An 18,204-nucleotide genomic window follows, 5' to 3' on the forward strand; every position below is an offset into this window, starting at 1 on the left:
AGGCTGAACATTCTCATGACAGTTTTTCGACTTGTTTGTGTCCAACAAATATTTACATAGTTCAAGACTAATTTGTTCCAAGTCTAAATCTTCTTACCTGATTTGATATATTTTATTGTTTATTTATTTTATTGGTTATTTATTGTATAAGTTATATTAATTATGGAAATTACTGGTACTTAAGCCTTTGTTTTTGTTTAACTTTAGTTGAAAACACACGCTACAAGAAATACATATAGGTTAACCTTTTTAGATAAAACCTCGGTGTGAAACTTGCAAAACTGTTCATATATTCTCATGCCCGCATTAAAATTTATTATTCATAACTCAGTGTGAATAGCTTATGTGTATAGCTTACATTTTTAGAATACAGTTGTTTTTGCTGAGCACTGTTTACTATAATTAGGTATGCTTACAGGTGGATGGTCGAGGGCAGTAAGGGATTAGTGTGAATTAGTGAGATTACTGAAATGAGAGAATGGATTCTAGAAGATCATCTGCTTCTAGTGCCGGTTGGTGATTGAGCATTTTCTGACTGTATTTACAATGTGCGCTTTATTTGTTAAACCTCAAAATCTCAGTAGAATGTTTAATATAGTCAAAAGATGCTTATTGAGAGATACCATATCAGAGTATGAACTAATATGTTGTGATGAACCAACCCAACATGCTACTGAAAGGATTAAAAACCGTTTTAGTGTTAAAAACAGCTAAAAAACAGCAAAGAACAAGCTGAATTAGTCAGCTGAGTATGTAACTGACTTAAATCTAAAAGCACTTTCTCCGATAGCGATGAATTTTCATGATTTCTCATCATTAGCATTATTGTATTTCTCTTCTGATTATGAGTCTGAGCCACAATTTGCGTGCATGGCATGAACAGTTTGTGAATATAACCTCTTCCTCTTAATGTTGGCCTATTTGGCATTGTTCGGTTATTCATGGTGCCTCAGCAATAATTACTGCTATTAAATGAGCAACTCAAGCGTATGCTATTGTGGGCACCTTTCAAGAATTTATCTCATCCCAAAGCAGGAGTACCACTAGTAGACTGCTTCATGTGAGAAAAGAAAAATGGTGGTTATTGTTGATCTTTGGTTTCTTTATGAGGGAGTAATTTTAATGGCCTCGTGTCAATTTCATTCGTAATCGAAAGGTCAGATTTTCGATATTCTGAAGAAATTTTTAAAACAATGATGTTGTGTCATGATAGCGAATAAGGTAAGACACATAAACACTCAGTGCTTAACTTTTACAGTAAGAAAAGTTTGATCTAATTCGCAGAATGAGATCAAATGAGATTGGTGTAGCTCACAATAATTTTACAAAATATTTTCTAAATTAGTGAAATGGCTGATTTGGTTGCCCCTCAACATTTCTTGTGGCAACTGTACATCTGTATATTATGAATCTCCGTGTTTGTTGGTTTGTTGTTCGTGTGTCCAGTTATAGCGATAAAGTTTTACGAATGAAGATTTCAGTTCGCACTGGAATTCGCACTGAATTTAAAGTCGGAACCTCCAGATCTGCAGACAAATGTACTAAACCACTTGACTATGAACTATAAAATAATAACTATATTAACAATAGTAATAACTATAAATACTTGCGAACATAGTCATTTCATCAGTTAAAATACGCATAACGGCGTTGTGTGAGTCGTAACGTCACATGATCTGGCTTCGTGGCTCTTATTACAGTAAGTTCAGCAATATACTAGCTTAAGTTACTCAAATTAGCCAATTTGCTAATTTTGCTATCGGCTGATTAGTCAACTTAGCCAATGGCAACTACATTACCTGCCACTGTTTATAAGTTGTTTATAAGCTGTTTATAAGTTTATTTATTATAAGCTTTATTACCGAGTGCAACGCCTGGTATTGAGTTAGTACTGTTATATATGGAAGCATTAGCTAATTTTTAGGATATTTGCATTTGTCTGTTTTTACACCTCTACTCTTCATAAATCTCTTATCTTTTGTCTTTGATAAAGCCCGTTATCTGTATATATGGTAACTGACATTTTCGCTAGCTTTTAGGCTTTTATGGCTCTTTCAACTGATATCCTTGAACATTATTCTCAGCTGATCCAGAACTCATACGAGTACCTACTCAGAATATTACAATCACTAAAGAGAGATTAAAAAATGGAGGACGTGGCCCTACAATAAATAGGGAAATGTCAAGACCCTCTCACGGAGGCTCCGCCCATACCTCAGGAATGACCACTCCCACTAATGCGAAGCCTCCCAAGGTCCTCTCAGAAGCAGCTATGAAAGTCTCTGCGAGTCTGCTCAGTCACAATGATCGGTGAGAGAATTAAAAAATATTTTATATAAATTTCATATATAAATAAATAAAGATAAAATTTATCTTTATTGCTAGTTACGGGGTGGGAATCACAGCGATCCACTGGCGATTTAGTTACAGCGGAACCTCAGTGCTCGACCTCCTTCTTATCCGAACAATGTGGTGCTCAGCCAGAAAGTTTGAGTAGAACATGCATATGAATTCGAACAGATTTTTGGTGCTCGCATTAGTCGAAGCAAGCCAAAGAACACCGAGTGAGGACGAAATGAGCCGAGTCGCCCCAAACGACTTCCTTGGCCCTTCTCCGCCATTAGTAAGCGCCTATTCGACCCATACCATTTGTGGAGTGAGACGTACACAGCTGGTTCAAGTATTTTTTGTCAGTTGTCTGCTTTTTTGTTTTGCTGTACTCCTTAATGCTCAGTCTCAATATTTTAGGTATTTTCTTATGGATGAGAACAGATTAAAGTACTTACTATTGTTTCTTATGGGGAAATGGGTTTTAGGTTTTAAACAAACTGGTTCTCGACCCCCAAATGCTAATGGATTGTGGTCAGGTATCGAGGTTCCATCGTATTACAAATTTTTGTACCATTCATTGAGTTAACTGTACCAACATTTGAATGAGATAGGCTCGTAGTCTGTGATTGTTAAACATCAATAGTGTTTATCGACTTTGAATTGCTAATATATATTTTTTATGCCAAGAAGGAAGGTATTAAAGAACAAAAGTTATTGATTACAGTGGTGGGCGAGATAAACTGGACGCATTTATTTCAAGTCATACAGTATATGCCTTGAAATAAGCAAATAAAATGTATGGGGTGATCCCATCTTTACAGATTGTTATCTTCAACCATTAAAAATGAAGTGTTCAGTATTTAGTCTACATAATCATTCAATTACCTTTATAGCTTTTTGGTTTGCGTATTTGATATCAGGACAAAATAAGGATTAATTTAATATATAATTTATAGCTATTGACTAAATTCACAATGAGTGACAATATTGTGAATGAGAATCAAAAACAAAACAAAGTTTTTCAAAACAAAGTTTATAGCTGTTCAGTTTACATGTTTGAAATCAAGACAAATGAGGATAAATTTAAAATATAATTAATGGCTATTGACTAAATAGCCATAAACCATAAAGGCTTGAGGATTTTAGTTTTCCAACAAAATGGTCTAGTTTATTTCACACATTACTGTAAATACTGATGCTGATCACTGATTATCGAGGCTAATATGTTATAAAAAACGTTACCAGTTGTTAGTCTGGTTTTCTCAAGTCAAATACACAAACTGCGTAAAGTGGCAAACTTAGTTCGTCTAGCATTGCTGTGAAATAAGAAATAGGGTTAGCACATTTGCTAAAAGACATTCTGTGAAGTTAATTGCAGCCAATCACCGTGTGGTTGTTAGAACTTATAATACATATTTTAACCTTTTTACATAAAGACTGTGCGAAACTTATAAAACTGTTCATATATTCTTATGCCCACATTAAAGTTTAATATTCATAATTCAGTGTGAATAGCTTATGTATAACATTTATATAATACATTCTACATATAATACATTGTGTATTTGTTTTGGCTGAGGACTGTTCACTATAATTATGTTGTCACTGTCATAAATAATTATGTTTTTACTTTCATAAATAATTATGCTGTAATTCTGCAGTCTGTACTTTATGATGATTGAATTTTCAAAAACAATTTGCAGTCTTTCATAGAAATGAATGTTTGACTGTATAGCAGTAATGAGTCTTCTTGTTTCCTATCAATATTGATATTTTCTTTATTTAGAAAGAAAATGTAAACAATTACACATAACAAGAGTGCACTGAATGATGTTTATTCATGTATCACTTACATGAAGTTAGTTTTTCATTGACTCATCGGGCTAGCTAATAAAGCAGAGTCGAATAAAACGCATGATTTTGACACATGACTAACTCAAAAACTCTTTATGCAGTTCTCCTGCATCCTTGTGTTTTCTTCAGCCATACTAATAAAATTTATATTTTGGCTGAAACACAAATTGTTACCGCTAATGTATAGCTGAGAAAATGCATACAATATGTATGAGTCTGTCTAGCATTAATCCACTGAGTCGAGTTTTAAACAGCAATTTATATCACGAAAATTTTTGATATATTATGTTCTTTTGTCTAATCCAAATATGCCTATCCATTTCTCTCGTTTGCTATTTAGTGACAAATGTGATGACCTTTTTTTTTAAAAACAGATTGAATGAGTCACCGGACAGGTTGGGGTCAGTGTTTAATGCCGAGTTCAGCAACTTGGCGAGCACCAAGAAATCTCCTCGGGTGCCAGAAACTTCTCCTGATGAGTTGCTGCTAGCGCAACCACCAATTAGTGCCCCAGTCAACCCATTGTTGAACTCCAGGTACTTGCAGACTTATGAAATGTTATATGTATATATTGTTCGCTCATTTGCAATCTTAGAAAGATGGTTTTTTCCATAAGAACTGCACTTTATGAGTTTATTGTTTATCTAGACGAGTCACTGAAACTCCAAGCTTGCCGTCTGCACCAAAGCAAGCAGTCGAGCCCAGTCAACCAGCATTTCCTGTCCATAACCCTGGTTAGTGCAGTCTTCTGTCTAGTGATCATCATTTTAATAAGTTTTCAGTTTATAATACTAGTGTGATTCTCTGTCTATTGGTTATAATACTAGTGTTATTCTCAGTCTATTAGTTAAAATAGTAGTGTGATTCTCAGTCTATTGGTTATAATACTAGTGTGATTCTCAGTCTATGGGTTATAATACTGGTGTGATTCTCAGTCTATCTGTTGTAATACTGGTGTGATTCTCAGTCTATGGGTTATAATACTGGTGTGATTCTCCGTCTATTAGTTATAATATAATACTGGTGTGATTCTCAGTCTATCGGTTATAATATAATACTGGTGTGATTCTCAGTCTATCGGTTATAATACTGGTGGGATTCTCAGTCTATTGGTTATAATACTGGTGTGATTCTCAGTCTATTGGTTATAATACTGGTGTGATTCTCAGTCTATTGGTTATGATACTGGTGTGATTCTCAGTCTATCGGTTATAATACTGGTGTGATTCTCAGTCTATCGGTTATAATACTGGTGTGATTCTCAGTCTATTGGTTATAATACTGGTGTGATTCTCAGTCTATTGGTTATAATACTGGTGTGATTCTCAGTCTATTGGTTATAATACTGGTGTGATTCTCAGTCTATCGGTTATAATACTGGTGTGATTCTCAGTCTATCGGTTATAATACTAGTGTGATTCTCAGTCTATTGGTTATAATACTAGTGTGATTCTCAGTCTATTGGTTATAATACTAGTGTGATTCTCAGTCTATTAGTTATAAATTTATAATACTGGTGTTATTCTCAGTCTATCGGTTATAATACTGGTGTGATTTTCAGTCTATCGGTTATAATACTGGTGTGATTCTCAGTCTATTGGTTATAATACTGGTGTGATTCTCAGTCTATTGGTTATAATACTGGTGTGATTCTCAGTCTATTGGTTATAATACTGGTGTGATTCTCAGTCTATCGGTTATAATACTAGTGTGATTCTCAGTCTATTGGTTATAATACTGGTGTGATTCTCAGTCTATTGGTTATGATACTGGTGTGATTCTCAGTCTATTGGTTATAATACTGGTGTGATTCTCAGTCTATCGGTTATAATACTAGTGTGATTCTCAGTCTATCGGTTATAATACTGGTGTGATTCTCAGTCTATTGGTTATAATACTGGTGTGATTCTCAGTCTATGGGTTATAATACTGGTGTGATTCTCCGTCTATTAGTTATAAATTTATAATACTGGTGTTATTCTCAGTCTATTGGTTATAATACTGGTGTGATTCTCACTCTATTGGTTATAATACTGGTGTGATTCTCAGTCTATCTGTTGTAATACTGGTGTGATTCTCAGTCTATTGGTTATAATACTGGTGTGATTCTCAGTCTATTGGTTATAATACTGGTGTGATTCTCAGTCTATTGGTTATAATACTGGTGTGATTCTCAGTCTATCGGTTATAATACTGGTGTGATTCTCAGTCTATGGGTTATAATACTGGTGTGATTCTCAGTCTATTGGTTATAATACTGGTGTGATTCTCAGTGTATTGGTTATAATACTGGTGTGATTCTCAATCTATGGGTTATAATACTGGTGTGATTCTCCGTCTATTAGTTACAATATAATACTGGTGTGATTCTCAGTCTATCGGTTATAATACTGGTGTGATTCTCACTCTATTGGTTATAATACTGGTGTGATTCTCAGTCTATTGGTTATGATACTGGTGTGATTCTCAGTCTATCGGTTATAATACTAGTGTGATTCTCAGTATATCGGTTATAATACTGCTGTGATTCTCAGTCTATTGGTTATAATACTGGTGTGATTCTCAGTGTATTGGTTATAATACTGGTGTGATTCTCAATCTATTGGTTATAATACTGGTGTGATTCTCACTCTATTGGTTATAATACTGGTGTGATTCTCCGTCTATTAGTTATAATATAATACTGGTGTGATTCTCACTCTATTGGTTACAATACTAGTGTGATTCTCAGTCTATTGGTTACAATGCTAGTGTGATTCTCACTTTATTGGTTATAATACTAGTGTGATTCTCAGTCTATTGGTTACAATACAGTAGAAGCTCCAGTAAAGTAAACCTAAAACGTAAATTCAACTTAACGTATAAATTTTATTTCAAGTTTTGCTTCGTATCACGTCAGAATTTTCATAAAATGTAAAGCGTCGAGTGGGTGCTAGTATTCAAACTCAACCTAAAAAACAAGAGTCCCATAGTTAGCCTTAAAAATATTATTTTCTCTCTTGCCACATTTAATAGAAAAAACGATGTATATCTATGATATAAACTAGTACCCTGGAAGTCTAGCGCGCAGTGAGATATGGTCAGGTGCACTGATAAAACAAACAGAATATGCAGCTGCACATCTAGTTAGAAATACCCAAAGGCGTTCGATTGGTGCCGGTTTTGGAGTTCGGTCTATCAATCGTAATGTCACAGAATAAGAGTCTCGTTAAATCCAATCTTCTATCCTAATCTCTAACCTTGGCTTCAGAAAAACAGACAGACAGGCACCACTCTCACGACAGTAAATACAGTACATTGTATATATTTTTATTTTACTATATTTTAGACTTAAATGTAAACATGCAATATAATTTTTGCAGCTTATACCTTGCTGTCTGAACAAAAGTGAAAAAAATTGGTTTAACTTGGCATTGACGGTGTGTGCTTCACTTAATGTAACGTAAAGTTACCATAATCATGTGACCTAAACCAAGTTAAAGTGATAGGAAAAAAGAGAAAAGTTGTTGATAAAAATCAATAATACCAATAAATAATCAATAATGTTGAGTCTAGTTCTTTCTTATTTCAAGAGCTATAGAGGTTAGTTTGGTAGGATCTTGAAATGGATTAGGCAATTTATATTTATTTTACTGTTCATATAACATAAAATCCTCATAACGTAAACATTCTCAGGACGGACTATTTGCATTGTACGAACGTCTGCTGTACAAGTCTGATTCACAGTTCTTGATGTTGGTAATCTATATAAAAATTAGATTAGTAGATAGAAACTAGATGATGCCTCTATGCGAAGACAGCATGACACTGCGTGCCAATCATACTGTTGTAGCAGATGTATGTACCATTGTTGCCTGTTGAATAACCCGTTGTTGCCCGATAGAATAATTTTTGGAAAACAACATTCATGTTTGCTATGTAGTTAATATGTGAGTCATTGTGAAAAAGTATAAAAATTGGCAATAGCATTTTGACGATTTAGCGTTCATGGAAGCAAGCAATCTGTCGACGATCGAGTAAAATATCTGCTTAGCTTCTGCAAGCAGAGGCTGCACATGTTTTTACGAGTATTGTTACACAAACAATGTCGGTATGGTATTGGCCATGTCTGAGTCCAGTAGCAAAGTAACCTCGATGACTGGAGACATACCCAGTTGCTGATAGCAATTTAAGGGTGGATGTCATTCTTGTCAACACCAGTGGCCTTATTGGATTTAAACCCCAACCTGTTGTTTGTGGGTCTGGTGTTCTAGACCAGTAGGCTACGGCTGCTTTCTAAGTCAGTGTTTATAGGAATACGTGAATGAGCTAAGTATAATTATCATATTCCTGTTGATTGGTAGTTGTATAGTTCATGAGTAATATCTCTAACAGGCACCTCAGATTCCTCTAAAGAAGTATCAGAATTGAGAAAGCTGACGGCCCAGCTGGAAGGTCGGGTTGAAGTCTTGTCATCTGAGGCTGAGGTTGCCATCAAGGAGCGGGCCAAGTACCAGTCTGAGCTTGGCATACTTTCCTCCAAACTAAAGGTAGCCCTCGGCTGGTCTAATTTTCTTGTGAAAGTTTGTCTTCTAACTCTGTTTACGATATTTATGCCTTCTGAGAATTGTTTTGTAACCTGAAACTTCGCTAAGTAGGAAAAGGTGCTTATTATACGATAAATGCAGTAATCAGTTGTAAGCACCTTGAAACTTAAGCAGAAATTTCACTATAAAATGGCTCTCAACCTACCGTATGTCTGTTAACAATAACTGGAAAATCAATGTCTGCTTAGTTTACAGCAAGCAGAGGCTATTCATGTTTAAAGAGCTCTGTTATTATTGTAATAGTTTTGCCTGTTGTCGTTTGACTGTACCTTATAGTATTTTATATACGCTTATAATATCTTATGTACACTTGTGGTATATTATGTACACTTACTATATCTTATGTACACTCGTGATATCCTTTGTACACTTGTAATATTTTATGTACCCTTGTGATATCTTGTGTACACTTGCGATATCTTTTGTACATTTACTATATCTTATGCACAGTTTTGATATGTCATGTATACTTATGATATTGTATGTATACTTAAGATATTTTGCGTGCACGTATGATATCTTATGTATACTTATATTATATTATGTGCTATCATATTATAATAGTATAAGTATATTATATATATTATATATAACTTATTATATTATATTATTAATGATAACTTATGTTCATTAAAATTCACTCTTTAAGACCATCAGAGTTACCCCCCCCCATGTCAGTACTGCTAGATTTACATAATTCAGTTAGGTCATTTGTGTTTATTAAGAAATATATCAAATGAGATACCATCACATGAATTAACTAGTAGTCAGCCATTTACTTATATCGTTATTTCTAGTAAAAGGGATTAAGGATGAATATTTTTATTTAAAACCACAGCTCACACGTCAATAGTACTGAGATCTTCTTTTTAGAGAATGGTTTAGTCGTCTGGCGAGCTCTGTTAGGATTATGTCATCAGCTATTTGTGAAATCATATTTTGGAGGTTTTTATGAATGCAGCACAGGTTTTTCATCTTCGTTTCTTTTTTTCATTTGTGTGACCGATTCTGATTCAATTGAATAGATTATGGAGCATGAAACATGTTGCTGTGATACATCTGAATAGGCTGTCAGTTCTAGCTTATATCACCTTACCATTTAACCAATCAACCAATCACCCTACATTCACTTACATGCACATACAAAGACAATTTCACGTGAATAGTTTTCACATGAGTACAAAAGTCGACGTCAATCTCATCTAGTAAGTTTTTAGCTGGACATCTTTGAATTTGCCGAATCAGGTCTATCTGAAACAATGGTTGATCAAGAGAGATTTTCGCCTGTTCTCAAATTTTTTGTATTTCTTGTAATGTGTTCATTCTTGCCATTGGAAAAAATCTAGCAGACACCATGTATAGACAGTAGAAAAATTGACCTGACTAAAAGAGTTTTCATTTGTCAATGCAATCAGCCAACTATACCAAAACCTACTGAAGTCTGAAATTGTTGTGTTGGTTGCTGTTTATTGAGGAGACAACTTTCAATTGTTTCCACAGCTTGCTACTCAGGAACAGACAAGCAGAAATCGTTCAGCTATAGATGACCAGATATCTAAACTTCAGAAGGCTCAGGATGCCCTGCAGCAGCAGCTCACAGACACTGAAAGGCAGCTCGAGGGGAAACGCAGTGAGGCTGCTAGGCTGAGTGACAACTTACAAAGCACGCAGGTGGGTTGGTGATAGGGGTGTTTCTTAATTATGGTTTGCTGAAATAGGAAAAATATTATTTAACATCAATTTGGAACTTATTGAGGAGAAAATTTTGTCGAAAATTATTTTCCAACATTGTCAGCTGTGTAGTAATGTTGCTTCACCTGCTTCATATCAGCATGCAGGAGAACTCAGGCTATCTGTTTGCTTGATGTATGGGTGAGAGCGGAGTGAGCTAGTGCACTAGTCTACAGACATTGAGAGAGTGCAGCAATTTTTAACATTTTTAAAAATAATTTTCATCTAGTATGGTAAAGATGTTTTATGTATGAAGAGCACAGGTTTCTCAGTTTACACCTAATAAGTGTTCCATATTTCTGTATACTTCTTTCTCTGTTTCTCGCTAGAAACTAATCAACTAGCGTGGGATTCGCGCAAAAGTGTTGTCACAACCATTGCCAAAACCTTTTACAGGTGTTCAATGATTGTACACATTTTTTCTAAAGCTAGGGCTAACTTCTTGTGAGGCTATGACAATACAGTTAGCACTCGGTGTTTACATGTTGGTGTTGTCAAATGCGCTTTTGCTTGTCAATAAACTACTAGCTCCTGCACCTCATCTGCGTAGTCTTGTGCTAGCAGCAAACCATCATAACTGATGGGGAGACATAGGCTTGCCTGAAGCTAAGGCTAACCAACCACTTATGGTTGCATGACTGTAACAAATAGCTTAGGTTATATGTTCATCTTTGTATTGTTTTTATGATGACTGCTAGCTCTACTGTAGTGAGTGGGAGTGTTTCTATCAGTTTCTGCAGTATCTCCTATCTCCCTCTAATTCCTTCATATTTATAGGGTCTCAACAGCCGACTCCAGGCCGCCATCTCCTCCTCTGGCCAGGAACTGAAAGCTAAGGACCAAGAGCTAATCAAGTTGACCTCAACACTCAAGTCTCTCCAGGTCCAGCTTCTTTCTGTCACTGATGAGAAGCAGATGAGCCTCGATCGGATCAGCTCGCTGTCGGATGATGTTAAATCGTTGACAGACACCAAGGAATGGTACCAAGTACAGCTGCACTCGGCGCAAGAGCTCAGGTAGGCTTTTGCATAGAATTTAAATGTTCAAATACCTTCCTTGGATAAAACTTAAATGGTGCTAGTAGTAAGCCTGGTGATGCCCAGGATTCCTGTCATTCTCAATCAGACAGCCAGCAGGCGGATGTTTAAGTGGTTGGTTCCCAGGTACCAGATGGAGTTTTGAAATGAAATATTTATAGTGGCCTGGTGGAGGTACAAAGTATATGTGAGAGAAGTTTGGATGAAATTGAATAAAAATTTGGAAATATACAGCATTGACATGGACTAACCATGTCAATATAATATCTGCACATTATGACAAAAAATCCAATAACACTAAGTTTAAATGTGTCGGCAAAATTGGCCAAATTTAAGATGTTTTTTGAACAAATGTGTGCACTACTGAATGCCCGGCGTTGCATGGGTAATAAAAAAAGTTTTTCTCCAAAAAATGTATTTTTAATCAACATATTTAATTACTATTCTAACTTTTAAATGAAGATGTTTGGAAGGTGAAGGCGTAGTGGATAGCTAGCCAGTCTTCAGAACCAAGTTTTCTGAGTTTATATCCAGTGTGAAGCAATTGGGCGATATTCAGTGGGGGGTGTGTAAGAGGCTGGGTCTCAGGAACTAGATGGAGTTTTGAAATGAAATATTTTGGCTATCTGGTGGAAGACACGGAGCATATGCTTGTGAAGTTTAGACAAAATCGTCCCAAAGTGTGTTTATACATTTTTGGAGCGACCTAGTGCAAAGCGCCGAGCATATGCGTGTGATGTTTGGCTGAAATCAGCCAAAACATGTGGAAACGCATAGCGGCTACGTGGACTAACAGACAGACACAATGACAGAGAGATTTACTCATATGAATATGGAGAACATCTACATCTTCAGCTGCATCATTTCAGACTAAAATTTTATTATTTATGTATGATTTTGGAAATATGGTTAATGCATTAAAATCTCTACCTACAAAGTTGGTCTGTTCTGATATCTGTTTGAACCATCTATGTTGAAGGAAATTTGTCGAGTAGTAAGTCAAAGAATGCATACATGGCCTGTTTGTTTATCCTTTGCATGGAGCAGACAAATATAAAGCTATACATTAGTAATATGGGAAGTGTGTTAGGCTTATAAAGGATTTATGCGTTACTGTATCTAAATGTGAAGATATTTGTAAGTATATATTATACATTTATCTATAATGTATATAATGTATGTATATAATATACGTATATTATATTATGCATTATATATAATGTATAGATATAATATATATGATATATATTATATCATGTGTTATATATATATATATATTATGGATTAGTTTATGGCAAGCGTTTGAATATGAGAAGCATCTAAAGAGTGCCTAAATAGAATGACTGTAAATACATGTATAGTATGTATTCATCAGAAGTAACTGTGTAATAACTTGTTATCTTATTTCGACCAAGAAGTTGTTTTATAGCCAGCTGAAGGCCATAAATAAGTAAACATATAAAATAATGATAGCTAATGTTCTCTCATTCATAAGCCTTCTTAATTGATGTATAAGATATAATTTATGTATACATGTACTTGATTCTTTGAAATGAATGGTTCTCATTGGAGAGATTACAAGTTCTATTTTAGTTACTTATATCTGAAATCATCTTCATTTGAGACTCATTTAATAGGACTCACAAATTCGTCATTAATAAAAGGTGACTTATGAATCAGAGTCATATGATCTGAAGTGATAAAGTGCAGAATAGATGTCAAGGCTTTCTATTTTTGTGTTATAATAGCAATTGTTTTAAATTTATTAATTTTCATGCAATCACAAAATCTTGTGCATGCCCTTAGTGAGACTACTAAAATGTTGGTCAATATTGGCCTCAAACCCATCACATTCGTTTTATTAGACTAACTCTCTAACTAGCTAAGCTAATCAGTAACATTACAACGGCCTCAGAGTCAATGGGCCAATCTTTATTTTCTGTCCTTTGCAATAAAATAGAGAATAGATAGACGGACAATGACCAATTTATATATATAAATCTCAATGTTTGTCTATATTCTGTCTGTCCACTTATAGCGCTAAAGTTTTAGGTATTAAAAATCTGCTGCGGACTGGTTTACACACAGTACACAGGAATATACAACCACCTTCATTTAAAGTTACAATGGTAAATTTTGTATATGTTGATTAGAAGCAAAGTTTTTTTGCGCAAAACATTTTATTACTGTGCAATGCCGGGCATTCACCTAGTCTACTATATAAACGGCAATCGTTGTCTGTCTGTCTATCTATCTGTCTATCTGTCTGTCCGCTTTATAGAGTACCGTACTTTTCGGACTATTAGCCGCTACTTTTATATAAGGGCGTGTCTATTCTGTGGTTTTTTTCACCGCTAGGGCGCATTAACGGGAATCTCCGGTTAGTACACGCCTCTATTATAATACGTAACCTGCTATTCATCGTAGGGATGGACGATAAATACTGATATGCTAATAGTACGAGTTGTCTTCTCTATATATTGAGTCACCGATAACTCCCAAATATGAGCAGTATAAATAAATTATATGGGCGGTCTTTTTTTTTCGATTCGATCGTTAGTTAGTTAGTAATGTTTTATTTTGCTGATAACAAAATAACAAAAAGCCTCTATTTGCAGGCATATTATCCAATAAAACGGAAACTGTAGAAGAATCCTGAATGCAAGATAGTAGTGAACAATTCATATTTAGTTTGAGATTATTTGTGTAAAAGTTGAAAGAAAATTTACATGAGAGGATGACTTCAAATAAGTAATGCAGGATAGCTTATACAAAGATAAATTGATTGATATGTACTATATACAAGGGTTCAGGGCTGAAGAATAGATCCTCTATGAGTATTGATTGTGGCAAGATTGTAACAGATTCGATCGTACGAAGCAAACTTAATTAATATGCGTAAGTAGTAAAATTAAATTAGTAGTAAATATTAGTAGTGAATTAAATAAAATTTACTACTCTTTAAATAAATTAATGAGTAGTAAATTACATCTAATTAATATTTACTGCCAACGTGTACCGGAAAGGTCATGTGAACATTTGTTTCTTGCAACCACTAGAAAAACGCTGTTCTCTATCTACTATATAAACGGCAATCGTTGTCTATCTGATTGATTGTCCGCCTTATAGAGCGGTCTTTCCTTTTATCGTCGTACGAATTTCGGTCGTACGAAGCAAACTGAATTAGGTAATATGTGTAGTAACGGTGAATAAATTATAGAGCGGTCTTTTTTTTTCCATCCGGTCGAACGAAGCCAACCGAATTAATATGAGTACTAATTATCGTAATATCGTAATTTCGTAATATGGACTATTAGCCGCTACTTTTCTCTGACGATTTGAGCCAAGCGGCTTATATAAAGGTGTGGCGATTCTGTGGTTTTTCTTTCACCGCTCGAGCGCATTAACCGAAATCCCCGGTTAGCACGCTTTTTAAACGGCAAATTTTCTGCTGTGTTTAAAAGCACCTTTCCTGAGTTCTGCGGCCTATACAAAGGTGTCTATACAGCTATACAAATGTACTATTCATTAAATAAAATAAATTAACGAGTAGTTATTTACATGCAATTAATATTTACTGCCAACGTGTACCGAGAAGGTCACGTAAACGTTTGTTTCTTGGAGCCACTGGAAAAACGCATTTCTCACCTACTAAATTTCCACATCAAAAAGGTAAGTGTTTCTTATACGATGTTGTATTGTCTATGAATTGCCACATCTCCACTACTTAATAACGTTGGATTTGCCGCTGTTCGTGATAGTGGGTCATGTTCATTTCCTTCAGCAGCCGAGTTACTAATTTTTTTCCAGCTATGAGTAGGCCTACTGTAACTTACTATTACAGAACTTTCACGAGTACTCCGAGCGTTGTGATACGCTATTGTGAAAAGAAAGAGAGCAGCTGCTATCGACTTACTGTCACCCTGCATCAGCCATGACCAGCTATACGTCGCCTGCTCAAAAGTAGGCACACGCCGAAAACTGTTTCTTCATACGCCCGACAGAAAAACCAAAAATGTTGTCTATCCGCATGTGTTGCGTTGAACTAAGGGAGAGAGAGAGGGAGAGAAAGGAAGAGAGAGAGAGGGAGAGCGAGGAGGAGAGGGGGGAGAGAGAGAGGGGGGAGAGGGAGAGAAAATGAGAGAGAGGGAGAGGGGGAGAGAGAGAGGGAGAGAGAGAGGGGGAAAAGGGAGGGAGGGAGAGAGAGAGAGGGGAGAGACGGAGAGAAGGAGAGAGAGAGGGAGAGCGAGGAGGAGAGGGGGGAGAGCGGGAGAGAAAGAGGGAGAAGAGGGAGGGAGAGAGAGAGGGAAGAGAGAAAGAGAGGGAGAGAGACGGAGAGAGGGAGAGAAGGAGAGAGAGAGGGAGAGCGAGGAGGAGAGGGGGGGGAGAGAGAGAGAGGGGAGAGAGAGAGGGAGAGAGAGGGGAGAAACGGAGAGAGGGAGAGAGAGGGAGAGGGGGAAGAGGGAGGGAGGGAGAGGGGAGAGACGGAGAGAGGGGAAAGAGGGAGAGAGGGAGAGCGAGGAGGAGAGGGGGGGGGAGAGAGAGAGGGAGAGAAAGAGGGAGGGAGAGAGAGAGAGGGGAGAGAGGGAGAGGGAGAGAGGGGAAAGAGGGAGAGATGGAGAGAGGGAGATGTAACTGCATATTTGGAGTTGTTTTACAGTATGAAAGACAACTCTCAATAAACCTTATGCTGCGCGTGAATCTATTCCTGTAGACGGGTAATGCAGCTAGTAATAATATAGATTATAGATGTTTAAATATGTCAACAGAAGGATGGTGTTGCTATAAAAAACCATGAGTACATGAACATCTGAATTTAGCATGGCTGATGATAATATTCCTGCACCCATGATCTTATGTTGTTTAGGAGCAGCCTACAGACTGAGCTCACCAAACTCCAGAACCTCGTCTCTATCCAGGCAGATGCCTTGGAAAGAGTAAAAGTAGAGAGTGCACAGCTGAGACACCAGCTTAGTGACACCCAACACAAGGTACTTCTCATTCATTCATCTACATTTAGCTTGTGAGTCTGGATATGGTAAAAAAATTCAACTTTGTGTTAAACTCTATGATAAACACGCTTTATGGATTTATTGTTTTATTGATGCATAACATAAAAATATGAAAACAGATAATGTTTTAGCAGAGCAATTTAGGAATTGTCATCAATCATTGTTGTCATCTAACAATAGTTTGTTTTTATATTTGCTGTTATGTATCACATCTTTTTATAATATGGATAAAAATTGATTTTGCTTTATTTCAGATTGGCTTTTAATTTTTTATTATTATTTTACGTCTTCATGTGATTGACAACATTTTTCAAAAAACAATTAAATTTAAATTATAAATTTTTCACATAAATTCCTAACGTTATCTGGAATTTACATTATTGAAGGTATACGTTATAAAAGCGTCTACTGTACAGTTAAAATTAGACATTAAAAACCACCAAAAAGTTGAAACATCCGCAATTCCATCAACATTCGCCATGGCTGCTTCAGATCCATGACAACAGCAGTGAATGCTAGCTAGCAGAGCTCAGACCCACCTGTGCAATGGAAGACCTCATAGCAGTGTGCGGTTCTCTCAATATGAACTCAATCTGATCATCTTCGTGGCACGTGCTCAAATGGTTCATGTCAGCCTGCGTAGGTAGAGCAAGAATAATAAGGAGAAAGTAACCTTATGACAGGAAAATGTTTTAAATGCTGACTAAGAGTCAAATGCATTAGGCCAATTAAGATGGCTATGTTATTATCACACGATATTAACATAGTACAGCTATTAGTAATGTATGGGTTAAGGAGATACACGAGAACCATATGTAACATGCTGCCTATTTAAATTTGACTTCTTTCTTCAATTTGTCTGCTTTTGAGCAGTTTTTTTATTGTCATTTATAGTTTATTTATTAGGAGATGTAGAGTAACTTGTAATCCACCACTTATTGACTGAGGCATATCAGTATGTATGTGTGTACAGTTGGTGGTTCCTACAACGTACAGTATATAATCCGTTTCAGGAACGTTTACGTCATAGGGAATTTACGTTATAAGGACAGTAAAATACATGTAGGCCTACATTGTCTAATCCGTTCCAAGATCTTTCCAAACTCCCCCTTCCGCCATGCAAAAAGGAAAAACTTGATGCAACTCTTTTAATTTGTAGGCTGTACCGTAACTGTTATATTATTGGTTTGCATCGACAAATTTTCTCCTTTTTATGATCAATCTCACTGGTTTTATAGATCATGACTGCGGTGATTTTACAACAAGTTGATGGAAACTACACATTTTCAATGTTGATTTACAACAACGATTTGCTTATTTTTTCTAAACAAAGTTTGTTCTGCAAAGTAAAATTAATAACAAATATTTTGTAAGTCCACATTAAGGCAAAACAACAAAATCTTTTCACTGTAAAAAGCGGTTCGGCCTGTTCGTTGTCTATCCATACCCAGGGAGTCAAGGTTAGGATAAAAGATAACTTTTGACAATACTCCAACTCGTGACATTCAGATTGGTAGACCAAAGCTGTAACACTTGCACCAATCGATCACTTTTAAGTATTTATGAGCAGTTGCGCAGCTATCCTATTCTCTGTTTTGTCGACACATTTGACAATTTATTACGATGAACTAGAATGTTGCGAAAGTTATATAT

The 18,204-nt window shown here is 35.9% G+C and overlaps 1 protein-coding gene across 1 annotated transcript in view; it reads left to right on the forward strand.

Annotated features, from left to right (window-relative positions):
• Positions 1–417: 417 nt before the first annotated feature.
• LOC137392285 (golgin subfamily A member 3-like) overlaps positions 418–18,204 on the forward strand; it is a 38,069-nt gene continuing 20,282 nt past the window's right edge. The window contains exons 1-8 of the mRNA XM_068078956.1: positions 418–512; positions 2,085–2,310; positions 4,560–4,721; positions 4,834–4,919; positions 8,560–8,714; positions 10,272–10,442; positions 11,280–11,518; positions 16,407–16,530. Of these exons, the coding sequence (XP_067935057.1) occupies positions 479–512; positions 2,085–2,310; positions 4,560–4,721; positions 4,834–4,919; positions 8,560–8,714; positions 10,272–10,442; positions 11,280–11,518; positions 16,407–16,530 (1,197 nt within the window). The 5' untranslated portion in view covers positions 418–478. The remainder of the gene's footprint in view (positions 513–2,084; positions 2,311–4,559; positions 4,722–4,833; positions 4,920–8,559; positions 8,715–10,271; positions 10,443–11,279; positions 11,519–16,406; positions 16,531–18,204) is intronic.

Source organism: Watersipora subatra, chromosome 3 (assembly GCF_963576615.1).
Source record: "Watersipora subatra chromosome 3, tzWatSuba1.1, whole genome shotgun sequence".
Taxonomy (NCBI): domain Eukaryota; kingdom Metazoa; phylum Bryozoa; class Gymnolaemata; order Cheilostomatida; family Watersiporidae; genus Watersipora; species Watersipora subatra.